This window comes from Leptonychotes weddellii, chromosome 3 (genome assembly GCF_054177405.1).
Source record: "Leptonychotes weddellii isolate Sample4059 chromosome 3, ASM5417740v2, whole genome shotgun sequence".
Classification (NCBI taxonomy): Eukaryota; Metazoa; Chordata; class Mammalia; order Carnivora; family Phocidae; genus Leptonychotes; species Leptonychotes weddellii.
Genome location: NC_138371.1, coordinates 58,244,047 through 58,260,747, shown reverse-complemented (window position 1 = coordinate 58,260,747; position 16,701 = coordinate 58,244,047). Strand labels below are relative to the sequence as shown.

At 43.0% G+C, this 16,701-nt stretch overlaps 1 protein-coding gene across 3 annotated transcripts in view; it reads right to left on the bottom strand.

Moving 5' to 3' along the window:
- STK39 (serine/threonine kinase 39) overlaps nucleotides 1-16,701 on the bottom strand; it is a 400,617-nt gene that overhangs the window by 178,779 nt on the left and 205,137 nt on the right. For all 3 annotated transcript variants that reach the window (XM_081814256.1, XM_081814255.1, XM_081814257.1), the window contains 2 exons: nucleotides 3,435-3,557; nucleotides 3,308-3,337 (listed from right to left, as the gene is read on the bottom strand). In XM_081814256.1, the coding sequence (XP_081670382.1) occupies nucleotides 3,308-3,337; nucleotides 3,435-3,557 (153 nt within the window). The remainder of the gene's footprint in view (nucleotides 1-3,307; nucleotides 3,338-3,434; nucleotides 3,558-16,701) is intronic.

Here is a 16,701-nt window from a genome sequence, read left to right as displayed (position 1 = left end):
TTTTTTTCCCCTCACCTCTGACCCACTCACAAATATGATATGCCTCTTCAGGCACTTGTTTAATGTCTATTTCAGCGTGTGGGTATTCACATCACCAACGAACATGTACAGAGTGTCCACTAGATGCAATGGGAACACAAATATGAATAAAATACTAGCCCTGTCTTCTAGGGGCTTCTAGTTAAGTAAATAAACTGCAATTTAAATGACAAACGTCCTTGAAAAGCTTATTAAAATGTAAACACTGGCATTTAAATGTGCAATTTGGCACAGATAAGCATTTTTACCCTTAAAGATGTTTAAAGATATAAGGTGCCCTGTCAGAGGCTATATAAATTGGTACTGCTTTTTTACTCTCAACTTTACAGAGACACAACTGACAAACAGAAATGTGAGATATTTCAAGTGGTTCACCTTTTGATAGCAGCTATTAAAAATTCAAAATCAGATTTTCTCAAACGAAATAATCAGTTCTTTTAATTCTTTAAATTACTTCACCTGCACACGTGCCCCTTGATATGCAGACACAAAACGTGAATGGAAGGCAGTCTGTAATCGTAACCTAAACGCTCACCAAGAAGTTAATGGTTAAATTAACCATTTCAATCCATCCAGGGTAATACTACTTGGCAGTTAAAAAGAGAGGCAGATCTACAGAACAACTAAGATAGGAAGATTTCCAAGATAGAACGCAAGTTGCAAAAACCAAAAAACATTTTTTGTGGAATCACTATGTTGTCCACCTGAAACCAATGTAACGTTGTGTCAACTATACTTCAGTAAAAATGTGTATGGTGTTTATAATCCCATTCACATTTTTAATAGGATACAGATTTCTTTATTTACACATTTGTATGTAAATGAGCAGAAAAAGTCTAGAAGAAAATATTGCAAACTGACAACCTCTGTGGAAAGAAGGAATAGACACGGGGCAAGAGGGGTAGCAAAACAGAGAAACTTGAAGAGCCACTTTTATTTAATGCTTCCGTAAGAAGAATTTTATGTCTTTGCGTCCCTTTCGATAACACCTACTCTGACCAACCCATTTAAAATTATAATCCCCTACCACATCCCTGTACTTCCCATCCACCATTTTTTTCCCCATTGCTCCTATTCCATTGTAACAAACCACAAATTTACTGATTTATGAAGGCTGTTGCTTGTTGTCGGTCTGCTCCCATCAAAATGTAAGTGCCACAGGGACAGGGATTTCGTGTTTTTTTTCCTCACTGATGTATCCCCCAAACCTACTAAAACAGTGTGCATAGTATGCGTGTGTGTGTGTATTTGTTGCCTATTTACACATTCAACAGTTCTAATTCCTTTCTGCAATATATAAATACTTTTTGCCTCACTTACAAAAAGTGGATTTAGGTGGGTGGCAAGTCAGGGAGCTACTTTAATTAAAAGCTGAAAGGACAGAGAAACCATCATTGTGGCGGCTCTTAACACAGCTCAGGATACTGAAATGCCAGCCTTGAAAAACAAAACAGAACAAAACAAAAAACTGGCCTGAAAAGCTATGCAATAGCAGGTGGGGCTGATTATTCCTAAAATGTGGTAAAAGTGTTTACATTCAAAGACATGAACCTTTTCACAAAAATAAGGCTATCTATGTGTTCCTTAATTATGAACCAGCATGGGAACAGACATATGCCTCTGGGAAATCAAATGAGCTGAGACACAGAGAAGTGCCTAAGACTTTCAAATCCCACCCAAGAAGGTCGAGAGTGAGGATGATTAACTGTCAGTGTGCTATCCATTACTCTTTCCTGTCTGTGCAGAAAATATTCTTGCCAAAAAGATACTGTTAATATCCAAATAACAGATCAGTTATCAGCAATTTCAACAAGCACAGAGGAGGATATTGTCACAATAAACTAAAATCCTCAAGAGGAAAGACCCACACCCATTAGTCTGCACGAGGGAAGGCTGGATTCGGTGAATACGCTCCGATAAAGACGTCCCACAGTGAACCAATACAAATGCTTTCTGCATCACGCTGCCACTTGAATCACATTATTTTGTTCTATTTCTAGGCAGGATGGGCACTTCTGGTTCGAGACACTCTAGGAAATAGATGAAAAACCTTAACTCCACACTTCACTGTGGGTAAAATAGGCAAGTGGGCAGGGAGACAGCACAGTTCACGATACCCGGTTAAGATCATTCTAAAAGCCAGCACATGTGTGCAGCTGATGGGTCCTACTGTGGAGCTTATCACCATTGTTTGTAACAGGGAGGGATAACTTCCTTGATGAAGCTTATATGTTATGTACAAAATGAAAAAGATGAATTCCTATGATAAACATAGGAAGAAACAGGAACTGAAGGACAGGTAACAAGGGGAGGCAGGCAGGCTGAAAAATCCTGAGGGGAGGCCTACTGGTGTGGCAGGAAGGATGAAGAGACCGGAGGGAGGGGAGAGTGACAGGGAGACAATGGCTTGTAGCTCGGACGTGCTCTTCGCAGAAGGGCCAGCTGGCAACTGCCCCTTGTAGTGGACGGAAGATTGACCTCGTTGCATCAAAAGGAAATGTCTGCTAATTTAAAAAAAAATAAAAGTTGGGGTGGATCCCATTTGTAACCCAAAGTCTTCTGTTTTCTTAATGAGAATTTATCAAGGCATACATTAATTACTAGGTCTATAAAATATTTGGAGCTATTTAAATACGCTCAAATTTTCTCTAGGAGAATTGGCAAGTCTTTTGAACTACAGTCATCATTAGGCATTAGGATAATTAACCAGATGGAGGAAGTTAAGTTAATCAAAAGATGACTAGTTCTCAAAGGGAAGCTGACAAGTGTTCCTTGCCTACAAAGCTACCCAGGACACTGTAAGGCCAAGACAGACAGATCCAACGTGAAGTTTCCAACCAGTTTCTATCTGCTTTATTGTAAACTAAAAAATCTAGAAGAGATTTAGCCTGTATGCCTGCTGTGTTTTCTAAAGGACAGTAATATGAGTTGGATCAACTGAGTCCTAAGTTGAGCACCCAGTGAGCATTTTATGTACATGATTTCATCAATCCTCAGAGCAATTTAAAAGTAGTATGATCATCACCATCTGACAGATGAAGAAACGGAGGCTCAGAGTAAAATCATCTGCCCCAATTTATAAAGCCCAAGAGTAACTCACAATTGGGACCTGCAAAGTCTACATGCCTTTTCTTTTCTGCTATTCCACGAGAACAAAATTTTGAAGTCTCTTTCCCCAAATGGATCACATTCTGACGCCACAAGGGGTGGTGGAGGGGGCGGGGGTGGGTGGGCCAAAAAAATTTTAAAATAAATAACCACCACTCACCTCTGGGTTTTCTTCTTTTACTCTTCGTGACTGTAAAACAATTGCAGATCCATTAATACATGCACCCACGAAATGCCACAAAAATAAAATGTGCACAGGTTAGCTCACCGTCATCAATGTCACTTACCTTTTCTTGAGAAAAAGCTGCCTTCCCTTCTTCGCTTTTCTCATCCATCTCGTCGTCACTCCACTCCCAGTCACCGTCCTCGGTTTTATGAAGGTGACCGCTTGACCCAGGAACTCTTCTCACCTGAATCAAAACACACGGCCCAATTCTTCACTAGTGGAAGGCAAACAGCGCTCGCTGGGACAGCAACTTGGGTTACGCAGCGCACGCCTACCCTGAAGATACCCTGACCGGTATGAATTAGGGACAGCAGTTAGTACCCAAAAGGACCACCCAGCCCGCAAACTCCCAAACTTGTCCTCTTTCCAAAGCAATCATGTTCTCGAAATGCATTACTACACACATGAAGAATAAAATATTTTGGAAGAACACCACACACATCAGCCATCAGGATCAAACCCATCTTTCACTTTTGCTTCAGTAAACATTAATTACTACACATTAAAGGCCATGTGGTCGGCTTCAAGACTGCCTAAGGAAATGCAAGTGAGCAACAGACTGCTGATGGAGGGAAGGCAGGGGAATCAGGGAGCCTAATAAAGCGTACGAATCTAGGGGTATATCAGCGATCTAAAACCTATGTCAAAAAAAAAAAGCAAATACTCTTCTGTTGCCATCTCGCTTTTTTTCAGAACCTGACATCACCCTTGTTGTCCCAGGATTCTGCTCAACCTACTTAAGCAAAATGAAACAGCATCAGACTATTCTTCACACACCTTGTAACACTTTTGAGACTTGGGGGATTGCTAGAAACACAGCAAGATAATCAGCAGCCATGCCAGATAATCTAAACAGATTACATCAGTTGTCTGCAAGAATTTCAACATTTTTTTGAACTAGAGTAGAGATGTGATTCAGGGGTATGCTTTCCAAATGCCTGGTGTGGGTGAAAAAGCAAAACTTTTTAAAAGGACAGGATGACTGAGAATGATGAGCCTCTGGCCAAAGTAATTTGCATTTTAAAAAAAATGGACTCAGACATAATTAAACAAAGCAATGTAGCAGATGAACATGTGAACATAAGAGCCAATGATCCACTGACTCGGAGAAACTTCAAGGGGAAAGGGACCCTGGAGACGGTCTAGTCTGACCCCCTTGTTTTACAGATGAGAAAATGAAGGCCCAGAACGTGACTGAAAATCACAGGGCTATAAGGACAAAATTAAGGCAAGAAAAAAGCCTTCAGATTCCCATTCAAATGTGAGACTTACACCATTGAATGATCACGGTGAAACTGAAGTTGTCTAAAAACATCCTGTGAAGACTTTGAAAGACTATAATGTGAAGAAAACACTATTTTCCATAATAGAAACTAGTTAGTTATATCATGGGAGCCTCCTTAATGCTAAGGAAATACCACAGACCTTAAATGTAAAGTAAGGATTTACATACATGTTCAGTCATTGTCAATTCACAATCAGTGCAGGCTCGGGGTTGGGTTTGACTTAAAGACATTATCATGTGGAACCTGTAAAGCCTGACCACTTGGTCTAGAAGATCTGAGCCTCAATATGGAAAGTTAAAAAATAAAGTTCTTATTCATAACTGCAAACAGTTATGCTCAATTAAAAAAGAGAAGGAAAAAAAAAAAGCTTCTCTCCACTCCAAAAAAACCGAATTCACCTTTGAAACAACCCCTTCTGTGCTTAACATATTTTTTTCCATTTACATTTTTTGAATCATTGGAAAAGACCTAATGATACTGATTTTAATGTGTTAATAGATGCTGGCAAAGTAGTGTAGGGAAAAAAATGCTGAAATGTCCTTTGAGATATTCAGAACAGACTGCTCTTTAAAACTACAAAGAAATGGATAGAAGAAAATTTTTTTCTAAAAAATGATTTATTTATTTTAGAGAGAGCACACAAGTGGGAGGGGCGGGGGGGTCCCAAGCAGACTCCACGCTGAGTGCAGAGCCCGATGTGGGGCTCAATCCCAGTACCCCAAGATTATGACCTGAACGGAAACCCAGAGTCGACACTCAACCGACTGGGCCACCCAGGCGCCCCTAGAGAAAATAATTTTCTGTTGACATATACAATAAAATTATTTTCTTAGCAGTAATCATCATGATGATAGCAACAGAGAGGAAAATCTGTGTTTAATGACTACATTAAAAGACTTTAAAGCCACATCTATTACAAAACATAGAAGTACATACAAAACTAAGAAGTAGGAAAACTATCAGAAACAGAACTCTACCTTTACTGAAACAGAAAACAAAACGAAACAAGCATGGCTGATGAGTTAGTATTCTTCAAGTACTAATATTTGAGATTACACTAAGGAAGTCTCCGACAACAGACATAGTGCAGCTTCACACCCTAAAATCTCCTTTATGCCCTTTCTCCTCTCTCTGTTTACAAGATCTGCCAGTTCTGTTTCTATAAGCAGACTCCAACCACAGACAATAAAATGGCTACCTTCTATTTTATTTTAGAACCCTGGCTCTCTCCCTCCTAGTTTTATTTGCTGGAAGAGAGAAAGATAAAGCAAAAGGTCTAAGATTATAGCCTCGGGCACTGAAAGAAATGGTGACATGGGCCTTTAACTAATAAATACTGAACAAATAAACGTAGAAATTAAGACAAAAACATTATAAAATCTACGTAGCAGAAAATATTGGTATAGGAGTCGCGAGAACAAGAATACAGACCTGTTAAGAACATCCTCTCTGGGTTTACTGGAAAGAAAAGAACTTGCAGCATAATTTGAAACCCGGGTTTCACGGTTATGGGACATTGACCTCCACTGAAAAGACCAGAAAGCAATTTTACAAAGTTACATCCCTGCAGGGAGTTTGCAGAGACTCCAGGAAAACAACTTCTACCTTCCAAAGCCAAAGCAACTAAGTTTCACATTGTTTAACAAATGGGGTTCTTATTTAGGAACTGATGAATACTCTACAAAATAAAAAAATTAAAAAAAAAAAAAATGTGTAAAGGCTTCTGCCCTTCCCCATCTCCTACCACGAGGATGGGGGTTACCACTGCATTGCTCTCATTCTGTTTAACAAATTCACAACTTAGTAAAGCCAAGAGGAGGTAGCTGGGGGTTTAAAAAAAGAATCCAATGCTTCTCAGAGAAAGGAGCTCAGTCATGAGCTCACAAATTCCTCAGGTCCAACAGTGAGGTTAGACAAAGTTTTACATGCAGTAACATTTATTCCCAAGACTGGGCATAAAATACAGTTGAGCAGTTCTACTGAAAGGTTATTTTCTTTCCTTTCTCGAAACCCCGTTTTTATGAAAATCCATTTTAAAAACTGAACCAAAGTTCTGATTCCCACCAGAAAAGAAGTCCGGTTCAGACAGAGAAGCAGGGAACAGTGTGACTCCCGGGCTACTGCTGGTGGCAGAGCCGGGATGGCAGCAACAAGGGGAAGTCACTGGGATGTTCCCAGTGGCGCCCCTCTGAACAAGAGCTTTCTAGAAATAACCAGGACCCAGGGTCTCTGTACAACATCTCACATTGAGCCCTGACACCAGAACAGGAAAAAAGGTTTGAAGGACAGAAGGCGACAGCCAGCAGATAAGCTATCTAGACTGGGTGTTAAGCATGTTAGAAATTAAAGTGTGTTTCTCTAACAAAGGATGAATGTGACCCAAGAAAAACTGGCCAAAATTTAGCAGCATTTGTCCAATCCTGTAGGGCCCGCTGTTCCCACCGCTACATTAACGTCTCCCAGGAGGAATGATTTCTCCATCAATGGGAATCCTGCACTGCACTTCTCCACCTGGTAACATACAGCCTGACCTGAGTGATCCGGACATGGTAGAAAGCAACACCCAGTAACTTTTCCCTTATCAGGCATTCTACTGACCAGAAGTATTAAACATGTTTCTAATTAAATGCGGTTTATAACATCTGAGGTGCTGCCAAGGAAACAAAAAGCCTTCTAAATCATCAAAAAATAAAATTAGGGGCACCTGGGTGGCTCAGTCGGTTAAGCGTCCCACTCTTGGTTTCAGCTCAGGTCATGATCTCAGGGTTGTGGGACTGAGCACCCCCCGCCTCATCGGGCTCCGCGCTCAGTGCAGAGTCTGCTTGTCCCTCTCCCTCTGCTCCTCCCCCCACTTGTGTTCTCTATCTCTAAAATAAATAAACTCTTTTTAAAAAAAATAAAATAAAATTAGACTAAGTTTTCAGCAGGAAATATTTTACTGTCCCCCATCTTATACTCTGACATTACATCCTACAACCTCTCTGACACCTCCATCCCACACCTACTACCTGGCCTCACTGTGCTCTCTGGCCCGCAGCCCTCCCCCTGCCTCTTCCCTCAGCCCCTCCGGGCTTCACCCCCCATCTTATAAGGTCTGGAGCCCACAGCTGACTCTGCTGATACTGCACTTATTACACCCCACCCCCAGGCCCCTTCCTGTACAAATTACACCTGGGAGGAAAGCCGGGGTGCTCAGTCCAAATATACCCATCCTTCATTCCTGAGCGAATGGAGACTAGCCATGCACCTGATGCCATGACGGATGGTTGCTGGCCACTCCTGGGGGGTGCGGGGGGGCAGGTATCAGGACTGCCACAACCCTGCCACTCAAGGTGTGGTTCCCGCACCAGCCGCAACAGCATCACCGGGGAGCTTTATCAGAAATGCTGAATCTTGGGCCCCACTCCAAACCCACTAAATCATAATATTCCTTTTAGCAAGCGCGTGAGGTGATTCCTATTCTCATTCAGGTTGGAGAAGCACTGTGCTGATTGCTGTGAGCCTATTCCCTCTCCCCAGCCCGTAATACCAGCTGTTATTTATGTAAGACAGTTACTGGGCTCTGAGAACTTTAAATACCTTAATTAACTTAATCTTCAGGGTAGTTTTGTGAGCTGAGAATCATTGTACTCGCCCATTTTTCTGAGGGAAAACAAGTGAAACACCTGGCCCAACCCATAGAGCTGGGAGAGCCGGGGCCAGGACGGGAGAGCAGGAGTCTGACCCCAACCTTCCAGGGCCGGGCTCACCGGGGAGCCCCATCCTGCCCAGCTCCAGCCATCTCCAACAGCTCCCTCCACCTGCCACCCTGAGCGCACCAAGTCCATCCAACCTATAGCACGCCCCTTCGACGTGATTCTGATCATCTCCTTCACACGCTCCACCCACCTTAGCCTCTTTCCCACCTGCCTGTATGTAGGAAAATGGATCCCCTTTCCTCTGAAAGCCAACACCTCCTGCGTGCTCCTCATTTATCTACACACTTACCCATTCCTTCAAGACACTTCCAGCCAGGCCCTGCTCATCTACATCCACCAGAAACACATTCAAGTCTCTCCTATACTTCTGCCCAAAAGCGGGGGCAGGCTCGGATTTTGTTCCTTCCACGAGCAGTCACTCCGTCCCTCTCCCCTCCCACACTCAGCATTTTTCTGAAGATCGTCTCTAATTGCTGCCTTCACGTGCTCGGCCCATCCTCACTCTTTAATCTCAATACAAAAGATTATCTGTCCCCAGTAGGCCACCCAAACTGCCTCTCCTGCACAGGATTTACTGACTTCACACTTGTGTAATGAAACAAACGCTCCTCTCTGTTGCCCTAATGCTATCTTGTAGACACAGCTGAATCCCATTCTTTTCCTTCACACTCTCTCCAAACCTGGACTGCTTCTTCCTTCTGCTGTTCTCTGTCCTTCCATGTCCTACTACTGTTCTTTGTTCCGTCTTAACTGCACACACGGCTGCCAGACTCGGTCTCCTTGAAAGAGCACACAGTCTCCATGGCCTCCCCTCTCTCATCTAAGCTGATGACCTTGGAAACGTTGTCTCTCAGTCTGGTTTTTGAAATGCTCTGTGGGATACGAAAGTCTGATCAGTTGCTAGTGAGCCATCTACACATTCATTAATGCTCGACCCCCAGCCTCACTCTGACACTTCTCCAGGGCTGTCTACCTTAGCGAATGCCTCCGTGCTGGAGGTGGGTCACAGTTGGCTGAGGAGAGTCCACTGTTAAAATTTCACAAAGTTTGCAAGACAGTTGACCTCACACTGGTTGCGTAAAACTGGCCCCAGTAGGAGTATTTACACAATGGAAACTGGAAAATAATACAAATTAGGATTTGCACTCCTCCCTCACTGCCAGAATACCAGTTTTCAACATTTACCAGCACACCACAGGTGGTTAAGATTCACTTCATGGGAATGTTATAAAATTTGACCGAGACATTTCACACGAGCTTAGTAGTTATTCCTGGGAATAGCTAGTTTACAATGGCAAATATCTCATTCCTATTGCACAAGCCTCTCAAATTTCACCTTTACAACACACCTTTAAAATACACACAAATTGCTGCTTACGTATCTACCATACCATTCAAGGTACATCTGAGGGAGGCAACTATCTTTGTATTACGTAAACTGACACATACACATACGGCTTGGGATAACATTTATTATGAAAGCATCATGAGGAAACAGTGTTCTATTATTTTTTAATGCCAATGAAAGTGAGAAGAGTGACCCCTGAAAAATTGTGTTAGGTGATGCAAAAACTGGATCTATGATGATTGATGCCAATCCTGCAAGTCGAGAGACTAAATAACATTGCTTAATACAAAGTAAGAAAGGAAAACAGGGACGCCTAGGTGGCTCAGTGGTTTAAGAGTCTGCCTTCGGCTCAGGACATGATCCCAGGGTCCCGGGATCGAGTCCCACGTTGGGCTCCCTGCTCAGTGGAGAGCCTGCTTCTCCCTCTCCCTTTGCCCCCGCCCCCGCTCGTGCTTGCTCTCTCTCTCTCTCTCTCTCACTTGCTCTTGCTCTCTATCTCAAATAAATAATAAAAAAAAGAAAGGAAAACAAATGATGTATTTTCAAATAAAATTGTTTTGTATAATGTGTTATATATCATAGTTAACATAATTATAAGTTTTATCGGTATTTTATTTCTTCTATGTCCCTAGGTGTTCAATATGTTCAAAGTCAGCAGAACACTTTTTTTTTTTTCCTAATCTTTAGATCTGGAAAATAAAGATTCCTTTATTTTCAAGTTACCTTTATAATTAGGAATGTACAATGAATTCTGCCGACAAGATCAATAATTTTACACCTGATAGATTTTCTGTACTGCCAGTTAAAGCATGGAATTAAGTTCTCAAAATTCCTGTAAATATTAATATGACAGTAAATCGATAGTAAACATAAATGTCATTGAAAAATTATTCATTTTGTTTATAACAATTTGGAACCTTGATTATTTGATAGAATATGAGAAAAATAAAGTGTGAAAGATAGAAAAGTACTGGTCTAGTTTACGTTTCTGTTCGCACATTCTAACCCCAGAAGAACAGAAATACAGAAATGTATTATTTCTACTAAGTGTCTCTCTATAGAAATTGTTTATAGAAACTATCTGCATGTAGAATTCACTAGATAGTGGCTTAATAAGGCCCATATTTCCTGTAAGTTGTTTCAAATACAAAGGATTTAAAATAAAATTCCATTTTGGGTTAAAATGAAACAGCACCTCTGAAATTCCTTCCTCCTCCCCCACCCCCGGTCATCTTGGCCAAGGGGCACAGTCCTATAAAGTTCTTAACATGATGCCTGGCACATAACAAATACTCAAGACATGACAGGTGCTGTTATCACTAATCGATTTCATCTCTCTCACAACCCAAATCTACCAAACATTATATTCTGCAAATTTTACTTCCTCCACTGCTGTTGTGTTAGATCAGGTCCCCCTTCAATGTTGGTTTTTTTGTCCTTCCCGTTAAAACAAACTGCTTATCAACCTCCTGGCCACCCATCTCCTGCCTATTTTGTCCTTCATACTCGTCACACTAGTATGACATTAGCACTCTCGCAAAAAAAAAAGGACAAGAGTTCACTATTGCCTATCGAACGAGTCCAGATCCCTTAACATTCCAGTCTCTCCACACCCTAGCTCCAAAAGACCTTTTCAAGACTTCTTTCCCACCATTTCCCTTAAGACACCCCGCAATCCAGTTATGTACAAATGCCACACTTTCGCAACTCCCCTTCTCACATATGTATTACACACATGCCCTGGCCTGATCGGCCCTTCTCATTCTCCACTTCTCCCCTTCCTTCTAATCCAAGAAGCTTTTGCCAATTCTCCCAAGTGGTATTTGTGCCTGCAACTTTATATTGCCCTACTCTGTACTACATTTAATGGATGACATACTGAACTGTCTACTCCTTCGGGGCAGAGAGCTACCCTTAGCCTTTTTAAAGCATCACTAATTTATTCATTAGTCAGCAGAGTTTTATTCAATACCTACTTTGATCAAGTTCGAGACGAAAGATAAACTGAATAAAAGTCTACACCACGGAGTAGTTCACCATCCAGATGTGGACAGATCTGTAAGCTAATGATGTCAATAAAATGGAAAGATAGGAGGCTGCGGGACTGCAGAAGAGAGGAAGACTGGTCGGTGAAGGACAGTCAGAGCTCCCCAAACACAAAGCAGAGACATTATTCCACCTGGAGAGACGGTAAGAACTTACGGAGCTCTGCCCACTCAGGTGATGTGGCTGGGTCGCGAAGTACTGGGGTCCAGGGGTTGGGTTTAAGGAAATGGCTAAGATTAAAACTGGAAAAGTTGTGCGAAGAACCCGTACAATAAGAAAGGCACATTCAACGGCCTGCAGAAGCCAGGCGGGAAATGGAGAGCAGACCCGGCGAGGACTGCGTGGTCTGGAGAGGGCCTGTCCCACCTAAAGGGAGCGCCCAGCATTAGCTGACCACTGCCACATGAAGGCAGCCCCCGTGTGGCCCAATCTTCAGATTCTTCTGCAAAAGTAGATAATTTGGATTTTTATGTGAATGCTCTTGATTTTTTAAATGTTAACAAGTATGTCAAGTAAAAAAAAAAAAAAAAATCCCTCTGCACAGCCTAAAAACGATGTGTCTGTGGGATAAATCTGGCCTGTGCGTCTGCACCCTCTGTCGTACACCAAGTCAGAGGGCTTGGGACTCAGACGACAGAAAGACACAGGAGGCTTTCGAGCAGGCACGGGGGAGGGAGAAAGATCACATCTGGATTCCTGAGAGCAGAGCAGGAGAGGAACCGGGACCGGAGGGTGACAGAAGCCAGAAAGAAAAGAGTATTGTTAATTGTTCCGGCTCCTGCTGACAGGCAACGAATCTCCCTAACAGGGAGTGACCTCAAGCCCGGTGGCCAGCTGCCTGGCCTCCTCGGTGGCTCGGACCCAAGGGCTTTGGCGCCACTCTGACAGCGACCGCGTGAGGACCCGGAGTCCGAACGAGCCCCTTCCATATTCCCCAAAATGAAAGGTCTGTTGTGTGAGGAAGGCTGTCAGTGAGGGCTTAAAGGAAAGTGAAGACTGCGTTACTGGAAGCTAGGGGACGAGAGGATCCCGCTCACCAGTGACAGGGGTTGGCACTGCTGTCTACGGTAATGTGGGAAATGGAAATCCCCAACAGACTCAGTGATCCAGCTACGGAGATTTCCAGGCAAGCCTACACCTGGCTTCTGCTCACGGCCTGAGATAAAATGTGGGCAGAGAGATGAGCTAAGGAACACACCGATACCTATAAAACCGTTCCTCATTCCCAGCCTCTCCTGATGTCAAACAATTCTCAAATTAAGAAATGGCTTCCCCTTGGGCGCCTGGGTGGCTCAGTCGGTTAAGCGACTGCCTTCGGCTCAGGTCATGATCCTGGAGTCCTGGGATCGAGTCCCGCATCGGGCTCCCTGCTCAGCGGGGAGTCTGCTTCTCCCTCTGACCCTCCTCCCTCTCGTGCTCTCTGTCTCTCATTCTCTCTCGCAAATAAATAAATAAAATCTTTAAAAAAAAAAAAAAAAAAAGAAATGGCTTCCCCGCAAGGATCAAATCCAGGGTGTGACTGTGTGACACTTTGTTGAGATTTCAGAAAGATCTAAGGCCGTGCCTCCTAGACACTTTTAAACAGACCCAAGGCCTTCTAAGGATCTTAGGAAAGCGTACCTTACCGAAACTCTGCATGAAATAACAAGGCTCTTGAGAACCTGATGGGGGTCGTCCCTCAGCAGTCACGGAGGGGAGCCCAAGGTGGACAACGCATCTTGCGGTCTTCTTGGCTCTTGCCGTGAACCCATCAAGATTCACAGAAAACCCACAAAGTTTCTTAAATAACTGTACTATGCAATTATTGCCAAGTTAGACTAAAAGAAACAGAGAGTACACAATGAAAAGGGCCTTTGGATCCCCAAAATTTATGGGCAGGAAGCAGTCTGAGAAGGCTACTCAGCTGCAAATGCTGGCTCTTCTTATGCTTATGGAAAAGGAAGGTTGACTTGAGCAGAACCAAGAGCCCAGAGAGTGGAACCAAGAGCCACAGAGAACAGCAGAACAGGAACTGGAAATGGACCTGGCCAATAACTTCCAGTATCGCCATGGGACCTGTGTCTCTCCTCCTTTCCCTTTGGGGCAGGCCTTTAAAATGCCTGTCCTCCCGTTGGGTTTTGGGTGTGTGTTGGGCAGATAACTGAGAACAGTCCTCAAGGAGCTATACCCAAGGAAACTGGTCCTGAGGAGCCTCCTTTGTTTACCCAGACCCAATTTAGATGGCCAGGTCCTTGACTTTGAGCCTGAGCCTGAGGCCATAATGGGAAGAGACTTCCAGAGGGTCTTGGAAGCGGAAAAGCGTATTTTGCATGTGGGAGAGATGTGAATTATTGCAGCCAGGGGGCAGACCACGGCAGAATGTTTTTTTCAAAGATGCCCATAATGATAGCTCCTGTCCCTGGTGTTCTTCCAGAATCTTGTCATTCCACTATCAAGAGATGGGAGTCCCTCTAATTAAATCTGAGTGGGTTTGTGCCCCACCTGTAGCCAATAGAACTAAGTGATGTGGCTTCCAGGGCCAGGTCAGGAGAAGTGATGCAACCTCCCTCGTGCCCACTGGGATACTGGCAGCTGATGCCTGTGGCCAACCGGTGAGCAGCCTGAGTGCTGTGGGGCCTCCATGCTGGCAGGCAGCCCAGACCGGCCTCGTGAGGGGAACACCTGACTATCTGACTGCAGCTACATGAGACCAGAAACCAGTCTGCTAAGGCTCTCCCGAAGACCTGACCCACAGAAACTTGATAAAATGGCTGTTGTTGTCTTAAGCTGCTAAATTTAGGGTGATTTGTTACACCGCAATAGATAATCAGAATAAGGATGGTGATAAGGTGATGTATTTTTCATTTTTGTATACTTCATCATTTTTTAAAATTAGAAGGTTGTATTTGATACCCCTTACCAAGACAGATAACAGACTCTGCCATACTTTGGGGCTTTGTGGTCCGTGTTTTCTGACTCTGGACATTCTGGGCCTCTGCACACTTGGATTTAAATTTACACTTACAAATCATTTCCATCAGACCAAGTTATTACTCATTATAACACCAAAAAGAAAAAAAAGTCCTTTTCCGTTAATCGTAGATAAGTGGCTACAGCTAAATCTTGAACCTTTTCGCCAGCAACTCACATTGACATTTTTTTTTTGACCTCTTGGAATTCAATGCTTATCTAGTTCTGCTAAAATTTGGCATTCCCTTTTTCTAGAACATAAAAGGACAGACTAAAAGAATGAGGATATTAAAATATTCTGTAGGCAATTAGAAAAAGTTCTAGAGAAACAAAGACTTTAATAATTCAATAATAAATTCAAAACACTGGGTTAGTTCAGGAAAGGACACACTTGTAGCAACTTTCTTACAACGCTTTAACATTTTCTAATGTGAAAAGAATCAAAGTTGATAAATGTTGCTCTTCAGATAATGATAATGGAATTCCGTACCTTTGGACACCAACATGAAAGGGCAATGTCTTGAAAGGGAATGTTCTGGAAGCTGGGAGGGAGCTATTCTAAGGAAGCAGCACAATACCCAGAGAAGCAATCAGATTTCTTATTCTGCTTTAGTCCTATCAAACCTCCAATATGGCATTTCCCCAAGTTAGGGTGACAAAGAACAATGACAACAGCTAGGAGCCAGGAAAGCAGCATCCAATTTTGCAACTATTGTCCTTGAGAATTAAAGCTCCTGCTGGAATGGGTGCCAAGCTGATCTGTAACTTTAGCTAATAAAGAAAACAATGGGAATGTTCTGTCCTGGTAAGACAAATAACACAGATGAGAAAACACACTTCATGTAAAACCAAAAGGGGGAAGAAAGAGAGAAAATAAATGTCTGGCCCCGGAGTAGAAACGAGGCTGCTGTGGAGATGGCAGTAAGTCACAAGGTTAACTGCAGGAGGGCTGGGAAGGAGACAGGAGCCCTGTAGCTCCAAGCAGGCCGTGCTTAACTGACCACTAGAAGCAGAAGAATTCTAACAAGCCACAGAGAATCACTGGCATGGCCGGTTTTAAGTGCCCACGTGGCTCGGCTACAGTCCACAGCTAAGTCAATCAAATGCTAGCCTAGGCACTGCTGTGAAGGCATTTAGCAGATATGATTAAAATCCATAACTGACTTCAAACAAGGGACATTCTCTTTAATAATCTAGGTGGGCTGGATGCAATCCGTGTAAAAGGCCTTATCAGCTGAGCTGAGGCTTCTCTGAAGAAGAAATTCCAACTGTCCGGAACAGCTTCTGCAGGGCCTGAGACTCGGGCCCTGCCCTTCCTGATGGCCAGCCCCACAGACATCTGGCACGCCTACCTGCCCCCCCCCAGTCACGAAAAGCCAGGTCCTCGCACGAAATCTCTTTATTTATCTCCTACTGGTTCTGTTTCTCTCGTTGAAGCCTAACTCACACACCCACTAAATCCAGCAGCCTACTGGTACTGAGACATAAAAGACTAGTTAGCCGGCAGGACAGCAAAACCAATCACAGCATCCACTGGTTTTTGGTAAGGAGATATGTCAATGTCACCCGATGAAATATAACAAGTTGAACAAAAAGGACAATAAAATGAAAAATAACTAGGGTGATAAGAACTACCAATAACTTAATACAGACTAGATTCATACCTTATAAAAAAACACCCAACATAAAGATTAGGGTTCAGTTACTGGTTAAACATCCTTCGTGTTAACTCTGGATAATAGAACCTACACCACCATCTTGGAAATGTTCTGGCAACAGCTACATCCGCGTAGGGAATGATCACCCATGGAAGATACCCAAATGGACTGAGTTTTATAGACTCAGTAACTCTTACGCAGCATGTAATACAGAGAATGTTTGTAATATTATAATTTCACTCAGATACCTGGTTTTTAAAATATGCACATTCACACAAACGTTTTAGAATAACTCAGACGTCAGTACCAAAGAGTTCCTTCATAAAAATTATTACTAACTGCT